Source organism: Zalophus californianus, chromosome 10 (assembly GCF_009762305.2).
Source record: "Zalophus californianus isolate mZalCal1 chromosome 10, mZalCal1.pri.v2, whole genome shotgun sequence".
Lineage (NCBI taxonomy): Eukaryota > Metazoa > Chordata > Mammalia > Carnivora > Otariidae > Zalophus > Zalophus californianus.
Window position 1 is genome coordinate 112,015,818 of NC_045604.1, and position 23,009 is coordinate 112,038,826.

General features: G+C 66.0%; 1 protein-coding gene across 5 annotated transcripts; it reads right to left on the minus strand.

Annotated features, from left to right (window-relative positions):
- Positions 1 to 822: 822 nt before the first annotated feature.
- Positions 823 to 22,705, minus strand: AMZ1 (archaelysin family metallopeptidase 1). 5 transcript variants are annotated; one of them, XR_003522854.2, is made up of 8 exons: positions 22,381 to 22,705; positions 8,956 to 9,459; positions 7,277 to 7,444; positions 5,491 to 5,619; positions 5,018 to 5,187; positions 4,405 to 4,581; positions 2,012 to 2,645; positions 1,656 to 1,780 (listed from the first exon to the last, which is right to left on the minus strand). XR_003522854.2 is itself a non-coding variant. In XM_027609736.2 (7 exons), exons 2-7 carry the CDS (start codon positions 9,257 to 9,259, stop codon positions 2,085 to 2,087), a joined length of 1,440 nt encoding a protein of 479 aa, XP_027465537.1. In that variant the 5' UTR covers positions 9,260 to 9,459; positions 22,381 to 22,705; the 3' UTR covers positions 1,641 to 2,084. The 5 variants fall into 5 exon arrangements, 4 of the variants coding, with proteins under 4 accessions (XP_027465535.1, XP_027465534.1, XP_027465537.1 ...); XM_027609736.2 differs by having other exon boundaries at positions 1,641 to 2,645; positions 4,405 to 4,512; XM_027609735.2 differs by having other exon boundaries at positions 1,641 to 2,645.
- Positions 22,706 to 23,009: the final 304 nt, after the last annotated feature.

Consider the following 23,009-nt stretch of genomic DNA (forward strand, 5'->3'; position numbering starts at 1 on the left):
TTGGACTCTTAACTTCAACATAGCTGCTTGGCTAAGGCAGGGCGTGTTTGGGGTTATTTTTAAGCCCTTCTGGAGAGTTCACTCCTCCGGGAAGGGCTGAATCCACTGTCCCGTGAGATTGTGTGAACAGCCCCACCTCCCGCCTCCTGACCAGGTCCTGGCCCTGCGGGGGCCGCAGTGGAGCTGCCGGGAGGGGGCTGCCCCCCACCCGCCTTCAGAAGGACCGTTGGGATGAGTGTTGAGCTGCTTTGGAAGGTACGTAGGTTCCTGCCCCCGTCCCCACCCCCCCACACACACACACGAGCTGCCATACACGTGATGTCGTGACCCCAGAGTAGCTATAGGTCCGTTCACGCCCTTGGGGCCACGTGGGACTTACGGGGCCCAGTGACCGATACAGAGCTCGAAGGCGATACACTGTGTATGTTTATTAACAAAAGCCCGGGCCCGTTGCTTGGGTGAGGTGCGTGGCCGGGCCGGGGCCTGGGACCCGGGACCACGCTGGGGCAGACGGTGGGCATTCCATCCTCTGCCAGAGCCGCCGTCCCTGGGAACCATCCCAAACTGCTTCCCCCCCCACCCCCGCCAGCCTATTTGATGCTGGAAAGAACCTCTGTTCCTCAAAGTTTGATTCTCAAAACGATGCCCCAGCAGCTATCTTTCAAACTGCTGTCCGGGTGCAGCCAGGAGGCAGAGTGGACGGGGTGGCTGCCCCCAAGGCACAGGCCCTGCCTGAGCACCGCCTCCCCGCGCCCGAGCCAGGGCGTCCTAGCTTCTCCGGCGCCTGGGACCCACCTTTTGCAGAAGACGGAAGGAAACTGGGAAACAGGTAACCTGACGGAGGTGGCAGGATGGCCGATCCAAGCTGTGCTCACAGGGCAGGTTTCCCCTCGCCCCTGCTCTGCCTGGAAGGGGGCACCCAGGGCCCCTCCCCGTGGACCTGGGTGACAGCCGTGCTGGGGTACGGTGGCAGCGAGGCTCTGAGACGCTCCCGGGGGTCCCGTCACCTTCCTGGCTGTGCGGCCCCAGCCCCGGCAGCCAGCCCTCCGTGAGGCCGACCTTCCCACTGGCTCTGGCCCCAGGCCAAACGCCTGAGCTGAGCTCGGAGCAGAGGGTCGGGGCTCTAAGGCACGAAGGGTGGGGGCTGTGTTCGCAGCGACAGATCCCCGCGTGCAGACCTCCGTCAGCTTCCCCCCTTTCCCTCCATGACCTCCTGGTCACGGTGATGCTTGCGGAAGCCGGGACCCAGCCCTGGAGCCCGCACCTGCACCCCGCGGGCCTGGGACCCTGCACTCCTGCCTGGTGTCCGCTGACAGGAAGCCTCAGGCCTGCTTGCTGGATGGGGGGGGTGACCCTAAATCTGGAGTATGCTTTGCACTCTTTTCCTTAGCCCCCAAATTGTAAGCTAGCCCCGGAATGTATGAGCACCCCTATTCTTGCCTCTTTCCAGGAGGGAGAAGCAGCCATGACCACACTCGACGCTGCAGGAACACTGCTGTTGGCACCGGCAGCTTCTCTCCCTGCAGCCACGGGGGACGTTCGAGAGCAAGGACAGAGCAGGCAGCCGAGTGTGCACGCTGGAGCTTCAGCTGCAGGAAACACGGGGTGACAGAATCGAAGGGACACGCACACCCCGGACAGGCTGGCTGCCTTAGCATGGCCCGCGTTGGAAGGAGTCGGAAAAGTCCGTGACGACCCAGAGGTCATGAACGATGCTGTAAGTGCCGGGACCGGGAACCCCACAGGCTGCCCTTGTCTGCAGACCGCACTGTTCTCACCACTGCAGGGGGCGGGGGACACAGAGGGCCTGTCACCGTGCCCCTACCCACGCAGGGTTGACAGAACCGCCAGGCCCTCGCTTCCCCTGGGCATGTAGACCGGCTCCAGCCCCAGGCAGCCCCTGCCCCCGGTGGCCTCTGTTCCAGCCGTGCAGGCAAGGGACGCCCAGAGCCCCTGGTGCCATCCAGGTGGGACCTGGGACCCGGGGGCAAGACGCAGGCCCGCAGCTGACCTTCCTCTGCTGCCCTGGAGAGCTCTCCTCCAGGCCCCCGGGGAACACGGCGCTGGACAGATGGGCTCCCGCGTTAATTCTCCTCCGCCCTCCAGCGACAGGGGGATGATCCCGCCTTGGACAGTTTGCGTGTGCTCAGTTTCCTCCGCAGGGAGGAGAACGTGCCCCCCAGGACCCTGCGCAGCCGCGTGCCGTCTCGGCCGCAGGGCAGGCCCGGCCTGGGGGCTGGGAGCTGCCCCGTGAACATCTCCCACCCGGCCAGGGCATCCACGGCCCCGTCCACCTGCACCAGTTCGTCCTCCGTCACCTCGCGCTCCAGGGCCTGGATGCACAGCGCCAGCCACCGCCCGTGCTCCTCGATGGCCTCCTGCGGGGGTCCGAGCGGCGGCGGGCTCTCGGGGACGGCCAGCGAGCCCAGCCCCTCCTCGGGCTCCAGCTCCGGCCCCCCGGGGAAGCTGCGGCTCCACGCGTCGGGGGTCAGGGGCTCCGACAGGCTGCTGCCCGGCTCCGACGCGCTCCCACAGCTCAGGCCCGAGTCGGCGCTGCCGGGGAGGGTGTCCTCCACCGCCGACGGCAGCCCTGCGTCCGGGCTGGGCCGCGCCCGTGTCCCAGCTTGCGTCCAGGCGTGAAGTCTCTGGGAGGGAGAGACGAGGCTGGGTTTTCTGGGTGCCGTCACTTTAGCCCAGGCACTGTCCCAAGACCTTAACCCTTGCCAGGGGACCCCCTGCCCCCCCACTAGCCCGGGCCCCCCAGGCCCACGTGCACATAGGAGCGGTACACGCCCAAACTTCAACTTAACTCAAACTGTATGAAGCAATAAATACTCCCCAAACTCCTCCCTCTCCACCTGGTTTTACTTCTTTTCCCTCTGACCTCTGCTCTCAGGTCTCTGGCGTCTGCACCGTGGACACCCCTTCCCAGCGCTGCCCCCAGCGTCGCCCCTGCGCCTCGCTGACCAGGACAAAGGGACAGCAGGGACCGTCCCCAGTCTTCCATCAGCGCTCGGTCACTGCTGGAGCGTCCAGGGACCGACCAGGGACAGACCCGGGCTCCGGGGCCCCTGTCGCCCTCCTCCGAGCCCCTCCAGTCACGTGGGTGAGGTTCTGGGACAGGCTCCCTTCCTGGTCAGGGGCGTGCGTGGAAGGGGGGAGCACAGAAGCCACGAAAGTTGGGGCAGGTGCCCACGACCCCCAGGAGGAACGCAAGTGAGGATGCGCGTGCTTTTCACAGACCGGAACGGGCCCCCTTCCCGTACACCTCACAGCGCATCCCAGCTCCCCCCTCCCGCGGACCGCCATCGGCCACTCCCCCCGCGCCCTCCGCGGGGCAGCGTGTGAGGCCCCCCCTCCGGCTGGGCTGCCCCCTTCCTCAACAGCGCGTTCCCCAGAGTCACTCAGAAAGGATCCGCGCGGGGAGGCGGCTCTGGGACCTGGACACGCCCAGCCTGCTAGCTCAGCGGTCCTCAAAGTGGGGTCCCCGCCCAGCAGCACCCCCCCTGAGCCTGTGAGACATGCAGGCCCTCCCCTCCCGAGGGGCGGGCTCAGAACCTGTCCCCCACGGAGTCTGGCACCCTGCCCTTCACCAGAACGCCACCTCTTACGGCCCAGGCGCCGGCCTCCAAGAGGAAGGGGGTGCGTCCCAGAGCCTCAACCACGGCGTTGGGCTGGAAACTAAAATCCAGCCCGAGTGACTTGGTTGATAGGCCTTAATACACATCCACCTGCTGTTGGACTCGGACTCAGAATAAAGTTTGAGTTTGCCAAGCCCTCCTCCCCGAGGATGAGGTTCCTTCCCCCGCCCCGGGCAGCGGCTGGCACATCTCCCCGGGCCTCGGAGCGGCCTGGGGACCCCTGCTGCGGGCAGCACCTCAAGGCGACAGCAGAGGGCAGCATCGCGCCGCGAGCTCGGCCTGGCCGCCTCCCGAGCTGTGCGTGAGCCTCCTCCCCAGGGGCCAGCCCTTCCTCCGGGTGAGCTCGGGGGCAGGCTGGGGGGGAGGGGGCGGCTGCAGGGGGGGGCAGGGCAGAGCCTGCCGCGGGGACGCAGGAGGGCGTCTGAGCAGATGCCAAAAGCGCTAGGACAGGCGCTCAGAGATCATGGCCTGAGAAAGAAAAGCCGTCTGCCCCTTGTCCCTCCTGCACCCCGTCCAACCTGATGGCCATGGCCACGGCCACCATGACTGGGTGCGGACCATGGGCCAGGCGCCCAGCTAGGACCATGACATGCTGCCCAGCACCAGCAGGATGCCGAGAGGTTGGCACACAGGTCTGTTCACTCGGCCTGGGGTTCTCGCACCCAGGACCCGACTCGGCCCTCTGGCCTCTGACCCCGTGCGCGAGGCCGGACTGGGCGGGTGCCGGGCGGTGCGGGGTTGCTGCCCCGGGAGCACCCCTCACCTTGTACCTCTCGACGAGCTTGAAGCCCAGGACGTGCTGCAGCTTCCTCAGGCAGATGGGACAGAGGTCCAGGGGCCGCCGCAGGGCCTCGTCCAGGCTGAGCGCCCCCTGCATGAGGCAGCGCAGCCAACGACAGTTCCCCAGGCCCAGGAGGTGGCAGAGCTCATGGCACGTGACCTGAGGGAGCCCACACAGCACCACTGCCCTTGCGGCCGTGCACCCGACCACCAGCCAAGCCCCCGACGCTTTGGGCGGCCCCCGCTCCCGACGGCACAGGGCACAGACTGACGTCTCCGGTGCAGCAGCCCCCAGGGGCCACCCAGCACGGGAGCCTGGGCAGCAGGAAGACCCCAGTTCACATCCCAACGCTGCCCCTTCCCAGCTGGGTGAGCTCAGGCGAAGGTCTGGTCAGCTCTGGGCCTTGCTGTCTGCCCTCTCTGAAGCCTGACCCCCGTCGTGAGGGCTGGACGGAGCACTCGCGCCCTTCTGTCTGATCGCACATCCTCCCCATATTCCTAGGACTCGCCCAAGCCCCCAGGTCTTCCTCCCTCTTGCTGCCCCATCTCCTCCTCCCCGCCGTGCACTGACCCCACGCCCTGGCCTCCCTGCCCACCTTGCAGCACTGGACCATCCCCAGGGCGCTGAAGCCCACGCTCTGGCCTCCGTCCCGCACGGGAGTCTCGGGGCCGTCTGCAGCTGCCTCGACCAGGGCTGGGTCAGCGGCGCTGGGCCCTGACTGCAGGAGATCCCCCGAGAACCGGGCAAAGCTGCAGACGCCTACTTCTGGGGAGAGGCAGACACGCCAGGGCAGCCGCTCATGGGGAGCCCAGGAGCAAAACTAGCCCTGCCCTCGGGGTGCACGGGGCCCGGGGGCCTGGCCCTGCCAGCGCGCCCCTGTGAAGGTGGCCGCGAGGTCCCCGCTCGAGAGGAGGCAGGACGCGGGGATGCGCGTTCAGGGACAGCGGCTTCCAGCTGGTGTGTCATCCTCCCGGGGAGGGTTGGCGCGCGCGTGCGCTCGCCGCCCCAGGGTGGAGGGCCCCCCCGCCAAGTGCAGGCTGAGGCAGGGTTGCCGGGCCCCTGGCTCACCGTGGCCTGGAAGGAACTTGCCAAAGGTGAAGCTCCAGGCCTCGCATGGGTACAGGTCGGACAGCGTGAGGCCCAGCACGCACAGCGCATCACCCGGCTTGCTGTTCTTCAGGAAAGACAGGATGCCGTCTGCGAGGGGAGAGGGCCCGAGGGGCGCTGAGGAGGCTGCTGGGCCCCCGTCTGCCAGCCCCAGGCTCCGGCCAGGAAATCCTGTCATCCCTCTTCCTCTGCCCACGGCCAGCCCCTCCCAAAGTCAGGTGCAAGCTCGCCACATTGCACAAGCAGCTTGTCGTCCAAGACCGGGAAGTCCTAGCAGCCACGCTGCATGACATGGAGCGTGGGCCGCAGGCCCGGGCCTCGCGGGCAGGACCTCAGGGTCTGCATTTCCAAAACTCGGCAGAGCTGGTGGGGACGGGGTAGTTGAGAGGCCCGGAGACATCCAAGTGGGGACACCAAGAAGGCCACTTGACCAATGGGGCCAGTGTTCAGGGGACAGTGCCCCTGCGGCCACAGGATGGGACCATGGCCCCAGAGACGCCTGCACCCTAGTGCCCAGGCCCCGCGAATGTGCTGCCTCACAGCAGGAGGGATGCCGTGGACGTGATTAAATTGAAGGCCTTAAAATGGGAAGTTATTCTGGATTATCCGGATGGGCTCAATGTAATCATTAGCGTCCTTGGAAGGAGAGAGAGAGGGTCAGAGAGATCTGAAGGTGCTATGGCGGTGGGCAGAGACACAGCCGTCAGGGACCGGGCCTGGAACAGGGCAGTGTCCTGTAGGCAGGGGACAAAGGCAGGTCTAGGACTGGGAGAGGGTCTCAGTGGCCAAACATGAAGCCTGGGACCCAGGAAGGAACAGCCGCCATCAGGATGGCACCTGCCCCAGGCAAGAACTCCCTGTCTCCCCCCCCCCCAAAAAAAACTCCATGCTATCAGCTCCCCATGGCGCACGCTGGGGACTGCAGCCAGCCCTCCTGCTGGAGATAACCAGACAAGCTGGGTGAAATACAAAAAAAGCTCCTTAAAGCATCCTAGATGGGGCAGCGTTGGCCGCAGGGGACACCGCACACGTCTGGGGGAGCGAAGCAAGCTTTTCTACGTCTGATTACAGTGGCGACTGGGTCACGGGTGTGTTCGTCAAGGCTCACAGAGCTGTTATGAAAGGGAGGATTTCACTACACGTGAATTATGCCTCAGTAAAAAGGACTTTAAAAAAAATCAAGATCTGATGGGAAATTAGAACCGGAGAGAGGATTGGAATGGACAGCTAAGGCTGGGCTGCTTCTGGGATGAGGGGGTGCTGCAGGCTGGACTCCCAGGGCCACGGGTGGCCCAGAACAGCTGCCTGGCAGAGGAAATCCAGAATCCTCCCTAGAGCAAATCACATCACCCCCAGCCACAAGATCTTCTAAAAGTTAAACTACCTTTCCCATTAAGATGTCCAGCTAACAGGGCGCCTGGGTGGCTCAGTCGGTTAAGCGACTGACTGCCTTCGGCTCAGGTCATGATCCCGGAGTCCCGGGATCGAGTCCCGCATCGGGCTCCCTGCTCGGCCGGGGGTCTGCTTCTCCCTCTGACCCTCCCTCTTCTCATGTGCTCTCTCTCTCTCTCATTCTCTCTCTCAAATAAATAAAAATCTTTAAAAAAAAAAAAAACTACTTTCCCCTTAAATTTAAAAAAATGATGTCCAGCTAACAGTGAAGAATAACAAGACACGCAGATGGCAAGGGCCCCCGGAAAGGGCCCCATGCCAAGTGGCAGAGGCCGCGCCCCGTGCGCTCACCCACCTGTGTGGAGCTGGAGTCTGTCTGAGTCCTGGCTGGGACGCGAGCAGCAGTGGATGGACGCGGCCGCCACCGAAGGCAGGCACCTGACCTGCAAGCCTAAGAAAAAGGCCTCCGTGCAGTTCCTCAGGTGCTCCAGCAGAGCGCTGCCCGCCGGCCCCTCACTCAGATCTGGGGGCGGGGCAGCGCGTCAGCCACGTGGCCCCCACCGGCCTGCGCCCAGCACCCCCACCCAGCGCCGCCCCCAGTGCCCCAGGGCCCCCACCAGCACCTCCACCAGCATCCGGCACCCCCACCAGCACCCAGCGCCCCGGGCCAAGCCAGCCACTGGGCCAACGAGGCTGACATGGACCTGCCTTTGCAGAGTCAGGCACACAGACATTTTTAAAAAAAAACAAAGGAGAAAAATGGAGGAAAGGCCAACACCCAGATGAAAGATGCAGGTGACACAAGTCTGGAGGGCGGGGAGCTCCGGGAGGGGTGGCAGGGCCTCATCAGGTGCCACAGTCCCTGAGGCTGGCGGGGGGGGGGGAGCAGCGGGGCCCCTCCCTCGGGGTTAATGCTGCCAAGAGCCGGCCTGGCAGGAGCAGAGTGGGACACAGGGAGGGTGCAGAGGCCCGGCGGGCAGGTGAGGCGCCCCTGGGGGGGAGCCACAACCAGGCTGTATTTTAGGAGGACAGAGGGGCACAGAGGGTGGCAGCCAGGAGGGCCTGGGCCGGGCTGGTTGGAAATGCAGAGCCCCGGGCCACCTCAGAACCAAAGCCACATGTTAACGAGGCGCCTGTGATCGGCTCAGGAAAGCTTGGGAAGCCCTGGGGAGCCGCTAGCGGGGGACACGGAGCAAAGTGCATGGTTTAGGGGCTGGGTGGAGGCAGCGTCTCTAGGCAGAGAGGGCGGACTGGCCGCAGGGAGATGGAAAACGAGGGGTGCCTGCAGGCCTCTGGTCCCCAGGGCTGGCGGGACACACAGGTTCTCCCCCCAGCTCCGGCCGGTTCCTCCTCTGCAAAGCCACACCTGCCCCACGTCCCCTCTCTGCCGAGGAGGGAGCCCCTGCCCGCAGCACGCAGACCGCCCGGCCCCCCTCCTCTCCAGCACCCGGCCAGCAGCAGGAGAACCCGGAGTCCCTCACGCGCCCAGCCAGCCTCCGCAGCATGGCCTCGGGGTCAAACAGGCCAGCCGCGCTCACGTCCCACCCCCACGCATCACCAGGTCTGGGTGACAGGGGCCGAGTGACCTCTCCCGGCCTGTTTCTGTGCCTGTGACACGGGCTGGTCCTAATCTCAGCCCCCACGGGGCAGGGGGGGGGGACCCGGTCTCTGGAAGGCACCCAGCACAGGGCCTGGGACGGCACACCTGGGCGAGGTCACACCTGCGTGCCGCGGGCGGTGACACGGGCACAGAGGGCCCCACGGCCTGGGGCATTCTGACAGCTGTCTGAGCTGGGGAGTGGGAGGTGTGGAGCTTCTGAGCCCAGCAGGGCTCCCTGCCCCCACCCCCACGCCCACCCCCACCAGGGCTGTCCCCGTTCCCGTCAGGGCCTGCCTGGGGCCTGGGCGGGCACAGCCTCCCTGCTTGTGCCTAGATTTAGAGTCAGGTTCCCCGCAGGGCCCTGCCGGCTCCAGGACGCCCCCCCCCCCCCGCGGGCACGTCCCCCCCCCCCCCGCCCCCCCGCGGCCTGGTACCTATGGGCTGCAGGTAGATGTGCTTGCGGGCAGGGCTCTGCCTCCGGGACGGCAGGGAGGCGTGGAAGGTCTGGAAGTCCTCGGGGGCCTCGGGACGGCTGAGGAGCCAGTCGAAGGCTGTGCGGATGAGCAGCGTGCAGAAGAGGGTCCTCCGGGGGTTGTAGGCCTCGGCCAGGAAGAGCCTCTCGGCAGGGGTGAAGGCAGACACATAGTGCTCCTGCAGGGCGGGGTCAGTGGAGACCAGCGCCTCCTTCAGGGCCCGCGGGCCGAAGCAGAACTCCTGGGCTGGCCTGCACTGCAGCATGGCGGGCCTGGCCTCCTCTCCGGGGAGCCCCTGCTGTTGCCCATGAAACCCCCCTCCCCCGGGGACAGCCACTGGCTCTTCCGGAACCTTCCTGCAGGCCGATGGGAACAGCGGAAGGCTCCCCTCCGAAGGACGCCCGGCGCGGGGGGTCCTCAGCAGCAGCAAGGGGCGGCAGGGACGCGTCCCGGCGTGGCAGCACCCTGGGGGAGGGGGACGGGCACCGCTGAGCACGCAGGGCCTGTTCGCTCAGGCGGACGGTGGACACGGCCCCCCCCCCCGCCCCAACCCGGCCAGGGAGGGCAGGACAGCATCTCCTGCTCCAGCCCCGCAGCGGGGAGCCTGGAGCCCCAGCGCCCACTCCCCCACCCCACCCGCCCTCAGATGGGGGGGCGCCCGGGGAAGGGCCCCCCAAGAAGGAAACCAGCTCTAACTGTCCCTTTGTGCACCCCATGGCCTGGGGCCCCGCAGCACCTCCTTATCCCCACTACAGGCCTTCCTGGCCGGTCCCCGTGTGCCCGAGGACGGAAGCCTGCTCCCCAAGTCGCCGGGCCAGCCAGGAGCCCGCACAGCGCCCGGCCCAGAGGCCTCCCGCACACGCGAGGCACGGGCACACGTGCCAACCACGGAAAGCTATAAATAGGGCGATGTGGCCGAGCAACAAAGAGCGCTTTAAGGGCTGGAACAGACCGGGCGGGGAGAGGAGACGCCGGGGAAGACAGATGGGCCGGGAGGACGGGACAAAGTCCGTTCACAGATTGGAGTCCGCCGAGTTGGCGCGCGGACTGGCACGTCCGCGCTCATCGCGGACGACGCCCCCTCCCCACCACATGCACCCCGAAACACTACCACGCTCCCGGGGGGCGACGGGCTCCGTCTCCGTCCAGAGGCGCGCACCGCGGGCAGGGGGAGCCTCGCCGAGCAGGGGGAGGTGACGAGGGAGGAAGCCAGAGAAAGACGCACGAATAACAGAGCAGAGCACAAGGGGGATCAGAACGCGGCAGAGGACGGCGCTTGGCCGACTCTTAATTCAGAAAGTCAAGCCAGCGATGCAAAACCCCGAAACAGGAACGGGCCTTGTTTTTGTGGGAAGAATGGAGAAATGAGCCCACACCCCCTTTGGCTAGCCCCGACTTAAAACGTTCGTCTGGAAAACAAATTTCTAGGTACACACGTATGCGCGTGTGTGTAGAGACATCTGTGTAAACACACGCAAGTATACACACGTACACACCAGACGCCCTCTAGGATTCCCAGGTTTCCCTCAGCGTGGACGTGTGGACACCCTGACCGATTTTCCAGAGTGACCGCCGGGGTGCGGGGGCCGGCCAGGACAGAGTGCTCACTGAGGGCCCGTCAAAGACAGCGGCACACGTATGTTCTATAGACGTGAGGCCTGATTCCATGCACATGCTTCTGATTCCGCATATGATGAGCATTTTCCCAAGTCCTTAGACATTCTGTTAAAAAAATGCCATTTTAGGGGGCACCTGGCTGCCTCAGTTGGCTAAGCGTCCAACCCTTGATCTCAGGGTCGTGAGTTTGAGCCCCACATTGGGCTCCACACTGGGCATGGAGCCTACGTGTAAAAAAAAAAAAAAAAAAAAGGCTGTTTTTTCCTGGCTGCCCCAAAAACACCATGATGAACATCTTGGTACATAGGTCTGAGTTTCTGTGTCCTCAGGAGAGATTCCCAGAAGACACCATGTGTTTAAGGGATCTTAGTCTGTACGACCAAACTGCTTTCCAGAACGGGCTTGCCAATGACCCCCAAGCGCTAGGTGGTCAGCAGCAAATACAACTGGCCGCTAAATCCTGGGTGGGGCTTCTCGGCTTGAGCCCTCAGGGAGGTGGGAGAGTCGCTACCCACATTTCTAAGAGGGTGCAGCCAGGTTAAAACTGTCCCCAGAGCCACCCAGCCGGGAAGAGTCAGAGGAAGGACGGGAACACACCTGCACAGGGCCCCATCACCCGGAGTGGCGGGGGGTCCCCGCCTTCCCCGCCAGACTCCAGCACAACACTGGCGATTTGCAACAGGGTATAGACACCTGGCTGTAGATGTATGAACACACGGACCAAATCACACGGCCTGCGGAAGGGCCCTCGCGGGCAGGCTCTCCATGGGGCCAGAAGGACCCGAGGGACACCTGCCATTCCGGAGGCGGCCAGGGAGGGCCCAGCACAGGGCACACAGGAGCACCTTCCCTCCTTCCTTGGCTCAGTGGACAGTCCGTGAGCACCTGGCCATTCATGGAGCTTGACCGACTCCCCGGGACCAAACAGGCGTGGGTCCCTGGACTTTGGGAGCTTAAATTCTAGCGACGTAACACAGACGATACAAGGCAGTAAAAGTGCACACCGTGTAGGTAGGGGGTGTGGGAAGGGGAGAAATGGCCCCGGGGAGAAAAGGCAGAGCTGGTGGGGGCCCACTGAGAAGACCAGGTCCGAGCAGCCTGGAAGGGGCCGCTGGAGGGTCTGGGGCAAGTGTCCCAAGTGAAGGAGCAGGTGCAAAGGCCCCGAAACTGGCTTCAGGGGCAGCGTGGAGCCCGGCATGGCGGGAGGGGGTCGGGGAGACGGGTGTGGGTAGGGCTGTGCCTAGAGCTCTGGCCTCCCCCTGGGGGGCACAGGGTGGGGGTCCGCGTGTGCGCGTCGCCCACCTCCTCCCCGGTGCACCAGGCACGGTGCTGCGTGGATGCTGGACCCTCCAGCCAGCTTTCCGGGCGGGCTGTGAGCTCCTGGCCGTCCAGGACCTGGGGGGCCGGCACAGAATGCTGAGGAGACCCCTGATGAGGGAGTGCCTGAACACCAGCTGGGCTCTGGAATGAACGCGGCCCTCTGACCTTTAACCCCGTTGTGCCTCAGTGTCCCCCAGGCACAGTGGGCTTGGCAGCACCTGCCCACCTTGCTCGGCGCGTGGCTGGACCAAGCAGGAGGGAGGAGACGCCACCCCAGGCGGGGGATGGGGGGGTGACTGCCTTGAGCACCGGACACCATGCGCACTCACAGCTTATTTGTGGACGCGGGTCCAGGGACCCCGCTCCCGCGCCCTTGCCTCTCCCCAGGCCTTCTGCTCGCAAGCGCCTGTCCTCGGGGCACCCAGCCAGACTGTGACGCTTTCCCACCAGCGGTTACCCCTAAATCGTTCCCCCAGTGTCCCAGCCGGCTCAGGATCGTTCCGTCGTTGAGAGCACCCCCACAAACTAGTTCTCGGGGCAGCCCGGCTCTTCTGGACACTCAGGAGGAGCTGTGTCACAGGTAGCTTGAGCCAGCCCCAGTCGACAACCACCCCCCGCCAAGCCCACTCCCCGGCCCCCCGCACAGGGCCTCCGTCCTGTGAACCCCAAGCTCGGTTTTTGACCTGACACCTCATCTGAACCCGCAACTACCTGAAATGTAGCTACCAGTGTTCACCCACCTCATAAGCCGAGGAGACTGAGGCCAGAGAGGGGAAGACAGCTGCCCCAGGGATGCACAGCTCCAAGGATTCAGAGGCGGCTCTCCTGCCTCCCGATACCGTGCCCCTCACTCTGGGCCTCATTCCCAGGCCCTCCTCCCACCCCTGAAGGGGCTTGCGTGGCAGCACGCTCTCCCGCATGCCCCCCACACTCCGCTCTGGGCTTCACGGCCCCCGGACGCCCCTAGCTCAGGCACGGCCCCACGAAATGCAGAATGCCTTCTTCGTACCGGACACCCAAGGGCCCTGCCACGTCTGTCCCAGGTGTGACTCTGACCCCAACAGTGAACCTCAGACTCATTTCAGCCGTCCTCACGGAACTGAGTCCCCTGGCATGGGAAGGGCCCAGAGGGTGCGCGTCCAGGAGCTGCGGGCACGGACCCAGGCGCCAGAGGACGGGGAGACACGGCCGGCGGTCCCGAAGGAGGCTGGCCAGTCCCCGCGTGCAGCCCGTGACCCCCCCTGGGGCCTCTCATGCAGACAGACCACGGGGACCCCCAGGAGCTTTGGCTCACATGGGCTACAGCTGCCAACATTTACCGCTCGTTACTCTGAATACTTGTTACTCTTGTTACTCTGAGTACGCCTTGCAAACATCCCAGCAGCTGCAACGAGCCATTCACGAGCTGGGGGCGAGCCTTCGGGGCGTCTAGAGCAGCTCCACGCAGAAGGGGTGGTGATGGGTTGGGGCGTCACGCTGCTCAGAGGGAACCCGGGGCTTAGACCACAGGGGCGAAGGTCCGCGTGTCAGACCTGGGTCTCCTGTCGCAGCTACCTTCACCGGCGAGCCCTGAGCCCTCGCTTGGAGTCCGACACCCTTCCCTTCCCTGTGATCCTCCCTGTCTGGATGCCGGATGCCAGCAGCGCGTTTAACCTCGGCATCTCTGAACAACCCCACACCCCGCGTCCCTCCTGCTGCCTTGCTTTCCTGGGGGGTGTAGCAGCCAGCCGAGCCTCCCTGTCCAGCAGCACAGGGGTCCCTGAGGCCCCTCCTGATGAGCAGGTGGCGGAGGAGCGCTGCGTGGGGTCAGGTTCTCGGGGTACCTCCCACCCCACGGTGGGGGGCTCCATGCCCACTTTCCACCCTCCCCCTGAGCGCTGCTACTCCCCCAGGGCCGCCCTGTCCTGGGGCGCGGACGGCCCCGTCCCTCCCCCGACCCCCTGCACGGCAGGGCATCCCCTCTGCAGGGCTGGCTGGCAAGTCCGGCCCCGGGCGCAGAGCACGGAGCACAGCCCTGCACCAACCCGCCCTGGCGTGCTGTCCCCGCACGCTTCCCACCTCCTGCCCCGGGGGACGGGGCGGGGGGGGGGGGCTCCGTTTCCCCGCGGGCCAAGCGGGGTGGAGGGGGTACGACTGCCGCCAGGGCGTCCTCAGGGCTTGCACGACCGGACCCGCGCTGCAGCGCCACCAGGGCACTCCGGCCGGGACGCTGCGCCCTGGGTCCGGTGCCACCTGCGCGGCCACCCCGCGTGGCAGTCCCCTCCTGGTCCCGCTGCGTCTCTGCGCCCCCAGCCTCCCCACCGCACCATCTCCTCCCCCCCCCCCCCCCCCGCGTGCTGCTCGTGGCCTCCGTGCCGCCGCATCCCTACCTCGCAGCCCCGCGCCCTCGGGAACCGGCACGAGCCGCACGGCCGAGGGCAGCGAGGGCACTTGTCGTGGGCCACGAAAGTCGAGGAGGTCCCGGCATGACGTCAGCACCGGGGCAGGGACCGACTGAGGTGGGACGGGGTGGAAAGTGCGATGGGGCCGCCAGGCGGGAGCGGAGGCTGCGCCCTGCTGCGGTCTGAGCCACGGCTCCAGGCACCAGCGGGCAGAAGGCCGGCAGGAGCTCCGGGCCCCAGGCACGGCTACTGACCTCTGCTGAGTTCTTGCAGAGCACCCCCGGGACACCGTGCCGCTCCCAGAAACACCTGGGAGAGGGTGGGGGAGGGGCCTGAGCTCCTAAAGCCCAACAGGTGAGAGGTAAGCCGGCGAGACCCAGGGAAGGCCCCAGGGGAGGCAGGTAAGCGTGCACTCAGGCATCAGGTACCCCAGTAATGTGGGGGTACAACTCCAGCATATGACACACACCCAGTTCTGTCATCATGCCCCCTGAGACTCCCCCTTCATTTGGCGGTCGCCTGAAAGAATGGAATGATTTTTCAGGATTTTTCTGTTCCAGGCACTGAGTGCCCTTGCACGTATTCCCTCATTTCAGCCTCTCAACGAGCCTGAGCTCTATTGTCCCCATTTTATGGACGAAAAATGGAGAGCAGGCAGGGAAAGTGACAGGTCCTGGTGGCGGAGCCCCGCTCGCTGCACCCCGGGGCGCTGCGTTGGGAGCGTGAGCACCGTGATTCCCCGGAGACCGGCCCGCGCCTGCAGCCCAGGTGCCCTTCGTCCTGGGAGGTGAAAGGGAGGGCGGCCTGGTCTCCGGCCCCGCGCGTTCCCAGGAGAGGGGCACCCTCAGCGCCGTGGTCCCGCCGCTCCCACGGGCCACGTCTCCCCCTCGGGAACTGGGTTTCGGTGTGCGGTTCCCGGGAGGCCACGGCCACAGGCCACTCCCGCGGGGCTGGGCAGGTCTTGACGCAGGCGGAGGAGAGGTCCCTTCTGCTGTCCCTGGATCGGTGCTTGCCCGAGCTTCGCTGCGTGTCTCCAGAGCGCGGCGGGGCCGCCGAAGACTCGCTCCTCGGGCTACCAGGCCAGCGAAAGTCCTTTCCCATCTGAGCTCTTTCCTTACCTGCAAGACGGAGACGCCAAAGGTCCTGGTCCGCGGGGCTGCCCCCCAGCTATGTCACCTGCAGAGCGCCGGCCAGACAGGGCCTCTGTGACAGTCCCTCGGAACTCAGCACGTGCACCCCTGCAGCAGCACAGGACGCGCTGAACGTCCCTCGGGGGCGCGGGTCCTCCAGGCGCCGGACCAGGGGCCGGATGATGCGGTCAGCTCGGGTAATGCTTACGCCAACCCAGCAGGGCAGAAAGCACTGCCATCCCATTTTGCAGTTGGGGAAACGGAGGCTCAGGGAGTAAGTGGTCCCGTAAGTGGTCCCAGAGACAGAAACCGAGGTCCGTGTGGCTCCAAAGGTGCATCGCATCGTCTCGTCCCAAACCCCAGTTCTCGTCCTGACCTCACGCGGCTCCAGACGTCACCCGGCGTGGTCACTGTGGTCTTCCTCCTGGGTCTCTGTGTTCTCATCTGGAACATTCTTCCCCATGTGGCCTTCGCGCCTGCTCTCTGGCTCACGCAGCCCTGCAGAGGCCTCCCTGACCACGCACGGTGCACAGACCCCTCCCGCGCTCCCCGGCTCACCCTGGTCCAGTTTGTAGTTCGTACGACTGTGTGAGGCTGAACCCGGTTTCCCTGCTCACCATCCCTCCCTCTGTGTCATAAATCCACGCGGGGACACGAGCGGTCTGTCCCTGAAATCTGCGTCAGTGCCTGGGACATAGCAGGTGGTCGGTATTTGCTGGGTGGAGAAACACTTTATACCGTCAAATAAAAGCGTAACCGACTCTAGCTCTTCCGTTCGTGTCCAACTGCGGTCACATATTCCCTCAAACCTCAGTCGGCACCACCCCTGAGCCGGACTGGGAGGGAGTGAAGTCTCGGTCCGACCCTCCGGGCCCGTCGGCACCCCCGAGCCCGGGACGCCGAGGGCACAGACGCAGCCCATGGTTTGGGGCCATGTCACCTGGCTGACCCTCGGCGGCCCTCAGGCCACCTGTCCCGGAAGCATCGGGCTGGGGAGCCCTAAGATATCCCCAGAATGGGTGGGTGTGGGCAGCAGAAGCTCCCAAGGCAGCCCACCTCCTCGGGAACCGGGGCCTGCTCTGGCCATGAGCCACCCTGTGCCCTCCTGGGCTCCGGCCTGGCCCCCATCACCCCACCCGTCGGCACCCCTCTGAGCAGGAAGGAGCACCCCACCCTGGCCTGGAGTCCCGGGAGCTTCCGCATGCTTGGCCACAGGGCCGTGCTCCACACTCAGATTAGGAAGATGGGGTTCATGATTCCTTCGCAAGTGTGCCAGATCTCACAACGAGAACTGCTAACAGGAAAAAACCAGAGTTCTGGGGGTACGAAGTCTGAGACCTGTTTAGGACGCCTTGGCCACGGTGAGGGGAGATGGGGGGGACCCTGGGTTCGGACCACAGGCCGGTGTGCTGTGGACACGCACCTCTCCCGACACCCTCACCCGCACCCCTTCGTGGCCACGTGTGCAGGACGGACCAGGGAGAAGCACTGTGGTGGGGGCGGGGTGGCGCTGCAGTGGCCCAGAGAGAGGCACCCAGGAGGGCACCCAGGAGGGGCATCGGGGAGGGAGGACTGGGAGGCGCCCTCTGCGCGGGGCTCTCAGGTTTCTGGGGCCCCCCCTGGACGAAGCTGTCCTGTCGAGTGGTGGTAAGGGCTGAGGGTAACTGGCAGGCGGGCAAACGGGGGCCCCTACCGTTCTTTCAGGGAATGTGGTGTGACGGGAGGAATGAGCGACCACAGGAGCTCAGGAGTGCAGACGGAGAATGTTCTAGAATGCGGTCGGGGAGAATGTTGGGGCAGGGGCCAGGGCTGCAGTCTGGGCTGTGGGGGCAGGAGGTGCCCTCGCCCCTGGTGACGGTCCCATCAACCGTGCAGAGAGCCCACAGCAGATGCTGGCATCCCATTAACAACGAGGGAGAACTGCTCTCCTGGCGCTCACAGGAGCAGCTGTGCCCTCAGCGCTCCGAGCCCGCCCCAGCCTGGACACCGGAGGTGTGGTGGGGGCCTCTGCACAGCTGGGGAAGGACCCCGGGGACAGCCGGGGCACGACATTCCCACACGGCGAGGTTCCCTTCTGGCTTCAGGGGACGCCTGGGCCCCCACACGGCCCCCAGGACCCCACTCCTCTCTCGGCTGCGAATGCAGTGCCCCTTGAGCTCCCCAAACCAAGAGAGACCCGGGAGCCCGGAGGCCCCTCCCTGGCGCTCCTCCCAGGAGGAGCCCCAGCCCCACAGCCCCAGGTTATCAGCGGCCCCCCCGACCGCACACGGACGCCCCGGACCAGAGTCTGGTCATGCGGCCCCGCGCGTGCGTCCCCCAGGGAAGCACGGGAGCAGTCCAACAGGGCACACTGGGCAGTGCAGCCCGGCCTCCCATGTGGGGGGCCCAGACACACCCGCCACTTCAAGCAGCCGCTCTTCTGAGTCCCGACGGCGCTGGGCTCTGGCTTGGGACCCCGAAAGCACAGGGAACAGGTGAGGTGGGTAGCTGGGGCTGGTGTCAGGGGGAGCCGGCCGGGGGGCTCCCTTCTCAAGGCACACACCCCGAGCCAGGGCCACCTCCTCTCCCGCGTCCAGGGCGGCCCGGCTGCCGATGGGCCCCCACAGCCAGCAGCCACGAGAGCGGCACCCCGCTCCGCCCAGGGCCCCCGCGCCACAACCCCGAGCGGGGAGCGGGCCCCGCGTGCAGAGAGGAGCCCCCGTCCGAAGGCTGGCCTTACCGCTCCGGCTCCAATTTCTCCCCCCAAGCGGCCCTTTTCCTTCCGGAAACCTCTATGGTGAGGGCTCCCTTTGAGCCCGGTGCTGCCCTGCTCGGGGCCGCTGGCTTCCCAGGCCCTCCCGGGCCGGCCGCCCACCCGCCGGGGAGACAAGTACCCCCACGGATGGCTGAGGGATTGGTCATCATGGGAGTTTGTTGCTTAAACCGTAAGAAAGGATGTGACAACAAACGTCCATTGTAGCAGATTTGGAAAATTCTGAGAAATGAAGGAAAACAAAGAAGACCGTTGAGAGGTCATCTCTCAACTTTCTGCCCGACGTCCTGCAAATGATTTTTCTCTCCGTGTCTAAATCTGCTTTTCAGGGGTTTACGCCACACGTCCCGTCCCGCGGGCGGCTGCACGCGAAGCGCCTTCCCTGACAACAACCAGCAGCCGGCGTCCCCACCTGGTGTGCGCTGTGTTTCGTGGATGATTCACCTGGGTCGGGGTGTTCTGTGTTTTTTCCCCCAGTTTCCTCACTATTTTACGTGTGTATAATCTGTGCTAATCTCATTTCCATGCATCTCTGCGGCACGCGTATCCGATTCTCTCCCCCTTGGGATAAATCTGCACAGAGTCTGGCTCACGGGCGACACGCTGGACGTGCGGTGCAGGGAGGGTGTCCGGTTTCTGCCTGTGGGGGGTCAGAGACCCGGGAACCCGAGAGCGGCTCCGTGGACACCCGCCTCCCCACCGGCCCCCTCCGCGCTGCCCCCGGGGCACATTGGCCTCAGACCCCAGACCTCGCCCGTGACGTCACCTCGTTAGAGCCAATTCTAGAAACAGGCAGTGACGTGGGGGTCCCCTGTCTTTTCAGCCACATAGTCAAAAGGGTACCGTTCCCACCTCCGTGCTCACTGCCCATCCTCTGGCCTGGACAGATGTGAGGTCTGGGGAAGCTCCCTCACCTCACTGCACCTGCTTCCTGGGAGCGGGTTGGCTAGAGACCCACCTGCGGCCTCAGAGTGGGATCTCACTGGGAGTAAGGGTCTTTGTAGGAGGAATTAAGGTAAGAATTTCGAGATGAGATCACCCTGGATCAGAGTGGCAGGTGTCCGTCTCGGTGACAGAGCGTAGAAGACCCTGGGCGAAGGCTAGGCGACCCCGGAGGCTGCGGTGGAGGCTCTGAGCACAAGCGCGGCACGCCAGGGCCAGCAGGAGCTGAAGGCGGCGGGAAGGACCCTCCCGAGAGCCTCTGAGCAAACGCTTACACAGCTGCGGTGCACCGGGCGCGGCGCTGGGGGGCCGGAGGCCAGGCCCGTCTGGGCTGTTCTGTCCCAGGACACCAGGCACGGCGAAGGCGGACAGAGCCCCGCGGAGACCGGAGACGGAGGCGCCGAGGACGGGTCTGCGGAGCTTGTGCCACATGACGGGGATGAGGGGTGCTGGGCTCTGGGGCAGAGGGGGGTCCCGCCAGCCGGAGAGACTCTAGCTCAGAGTGGGCGGGGCCTCGGGGGAAAGGCACGTCCTGGAGGGGAGGTGAAGGGCTCAAGAAGGGCAGCAGGGCTACATGGGGGGCGGGGGGTGGTCAAGGGCCCTGGAACAAAGGCAAGGGACCGATGGCCCCGGCAGGGGCGTCCATGTCTTTCACTATGTCACCTGGGAGCAGCGCCGGGGAGGCAGGTGATGCTCAGGTTTGAACATCAGGCCCAGGCCGTGGGAGGATCTCGCGCTGGCCTACGGGACTTGGGGTCATCTCGAATGGGGCAGGGACATGGATTCAGGGCCTCCCTGCGCGTGCCTCAGCTTCCCCAGGCCTCCCGGCCCAGCAGCTCCTGGAGCCGAGCTGCGTTCGCTGGAGAAACGCAAGGCAAAGCTAACGTCCCCCCAACCACCTGCCAGACTGGAACCGCCCGCCCGAACGCCCACCCTGTACCAGCCCACACTGGGCGCCCAGGGACTCCCAGCTCCTGGAGCCGCGGCCCCTCACCTCCAGCTCGGGGCTGACCGAGGGCCCTCTCAGGCATGGTGGGGGGGTAGGACAGAAGCCCCTGGGGTTGGAGGTGGCACAGGTGGGCGTGAGGGGCCGAGCAAGGCTGGGGCTGCCAGAAGGGCCCAGCCCGGGGGGCCACCCTCCAAGCTCCGGATTAGTATCCCCTCCGACGCAGGCTCAGAAAGCCCTTGCGCCCCGCAGAGGGCAGCCAGGCTGGCTGGGGCCACACACTGAGGACCGCTCCCCACGGGCTCGGCCAAGCCTGCGGGGGGAGTGGGGGCCCGGGGGGACTGCTCTGACCAATGTCCCCTCCGCCCGAGTCTGTCTCCCTCTGGCGCATCCTCATGCCTCTCCTGGTTTGGGGTGGTCAGGGCACCGGAGAGAGTCCGCACTCTTCTCAGAGACACAGAGAAACCCGGTGGGCACGCGGCTGGAGCACACGCCCCCTCCAGGGAAGGCAGCCCCCATGCCCTGGCGACATTGGTCCCTGTCAGGGTCACCTGGACTCTGGAGGTGGCCCCCTGGGCTCCAGGGACCACACAGCCCCTGGTCCGGGCCCCAGCAGCCGCAACAGCTCCACCCTTGGGGCCCGGAGCAGGGCAGGTGCTCCCAGGACGGAGACGGCCCCGTGCCCAGCGTGACAGTGGGGGCGGTGGGGGGGGGGGTGGTGCTCCGGACAGACGGGCCGTTCTCCCCGCCAGCCCCATTTCCCCAACCAGAATCAGCAGCCTCGTGCAGCTCGGGGGGCCATCAGCGCTGACGGGGCAGGAACATGGGCCATGCTCCATACTCCAGCAGGCGTCTGACCCCAAGGCAGCCTGGGCACACACCGCTCAGTTCCACGCATCTCTGCTGCACACGGTGCCTCGAAGTTTAGGGTCTGGTGACTTGCCAGGAGGCCCACGTGAGGCCACGTGGTCAGGATTTGGGATGTCCTCCAGCCTACTTGGCAGGTGTGCCTGCCCCCCACCCCCGCCCTGAAGGGGGAGCCTGGGGAGGCCCGAAGTCCAGGGGGAGCAGACCCCAGGCGGGTGGGCGGCTCTGAGCAGGCCGGTGAGGAGGGAGGCCTGGCCACACCGAGCCCTACCTGGGGGGAGGGGGCCAGCTTTGTGGCCGGTTTCAGTTCCTCGGACCCCATGGTCCAGAAGCTTCTCCAAGCAAGCCCAGGAGGAGGGGCTCAGTCAGGGAGGGTGGCAGGGGAGGGGTCCCAAGTGGGGCCAGAATCAGCCCGACACGACCAGGCTGCGGGGGTGTGGGGAGCCGGTGTCACAGGGCCTTCCTGAGGCACCCAGCCTGCATCTCTCACCAGCCAGAGCAGGGAGGGCTGCGGAGCGAGTCGGTCCTGCTGCGGGGCCCTCGTTCCCCGCGAGGCCGTGAGCCCCCGCTACATCCACACCTGCAACCCGGCCCCAGAGCTACAGCGGCTGGGGGTGGATGCCAAGGACACGGGCGCGCTCCCTGAGTGCCAGGAAGTCCCACCCGGGGCTGCGTTCTTCCGGGTGCTGCATACCCCGCCCCGCCCGGAGGGGCCGGAGCTGCTGGAGCTGGGGCCCCGGGCAGCGGTGGGGTCCGGCCTGTCTGAGCTCCGAGCGTGTTCTGCGCGTTCCTGGGGCAGGCCTGGGGGCCGCACGCACTTCACCTTCAGGTGCACACCCAAGCCTTCCCCCTGTGCCCACTTCCCCCAGCGTTTCCCATCCCAGTAGACGCTCCCTCACCGCCCCCGTCACCAGGGAGCCTCTGGTCAACCTCCAGACCATCTCCGGACCACCCCCCCGCCCCGGCCAGGCTGCCCGGCCTCACCTGTATGACGGCTCAGGCCTCCCTGGGGCCCCCTCCAAGCCACACACCCGCAGCTGGATGAAGCCCTGAGCCCCACGAAGCCTCTCAAGGACTCCCCTTGTTCTTAAAGCCCAGCCTTCCCCCGGAGCCCCTGAGGTGGCCACCTGGCCCGCCATGTCCCACACTTACCCCCGGCTCTGTGCGTCCCAGACACCACCCTCTTTCACCCTCCGGGGTCCCTCTGCCTAGAAGGCATCCTGCAACCCCCACCCGGTTTCCCACCCGTGCAGGGCCCCAGGCGCTCCGGTCACCACCCCTTGCTGCCCTCCCCACCCAGCCCACCTCCAGGCCCTGGCCGGGCAGGGTCTTCTACCCGGAGCCCCCATCCCCGCTTGGCTGGGACGACATCCACTCCACGCTTAGCCCGACGGCGACTTCTTCACAGAAGCCCTCCTGACACGCGCCTACCTGCTCAGCGGCTGTCCTCGGCCTGGAATGGCGTGCCATGGGCGGGGCGCTGCGGCCACATCTGTCGCGTTCCCGCCCGCATCCAGCGCGACGCCTGGCTCCTACTGAGCGCTCAGACCAGGTGGATGCGCTGCCATGCATCGCAGCACGTCAGCCCCCACCCCTGCACGCGCCCTGCCCGCGTGTGGACACACCTGCCTCCATTTGCACGCGTGCACAGTGCATGCCCGGGCCACAGCCCTCCCCGCACGCTGCCCCGAGCCCTCACTGCCCCCCCACACACGGGTCGCACACACACAGCCAGGCGTGCTCGCTCGCTCATGCCATCCCCACCACCCTCACTGCAACAGGCGCCCGAGCTGCTGTTTGCCGCCTCTGCCTGCCGGCGTGTTTGCCAGGCGGTTTCCATGGCGACACATCTTGGCTCTGACAGGAACAGACAAGTGCAGGGAACACAGTCTCCACGGAGGGGACGAGGCCCGAGGTCTCTGGCCTCGGGCTCCCAGGCAGGCACAGGGGGCATGCTCCCCTGAGTAGAGATGCCCCCCCCCACCAGCCCCAGACTAGGCTTGCACCCGGAGAAGGAAGTTCAGGATTTCCTTTTGCTACATACTACGGGAGCTGACTCG

Coding starts and splice junctions, on each gene's coding strand:
- AMZ1 (XM_027609733.2), bottom strand. CDS start 9,259: ATGCTGCAGTGCAGGCCAGCCCAGGAGTTCTGCTTCGGCCCGCGGGCC. Junction 7,445..8,955: donor CATCTACCTGCAGCCCATAG/GTACCAGGCCGC, acceptor CCCCGCCCCCAG/ATCTGAGTGAGGGGCCGGCG. Junction 2,646..5,490: donor CAAGTTCCTTCCAGGCCACG/GTGAGCCAGGGG, acceptor TCTCCCTCCCAG/AGACTTCACGCCTGGACGCA.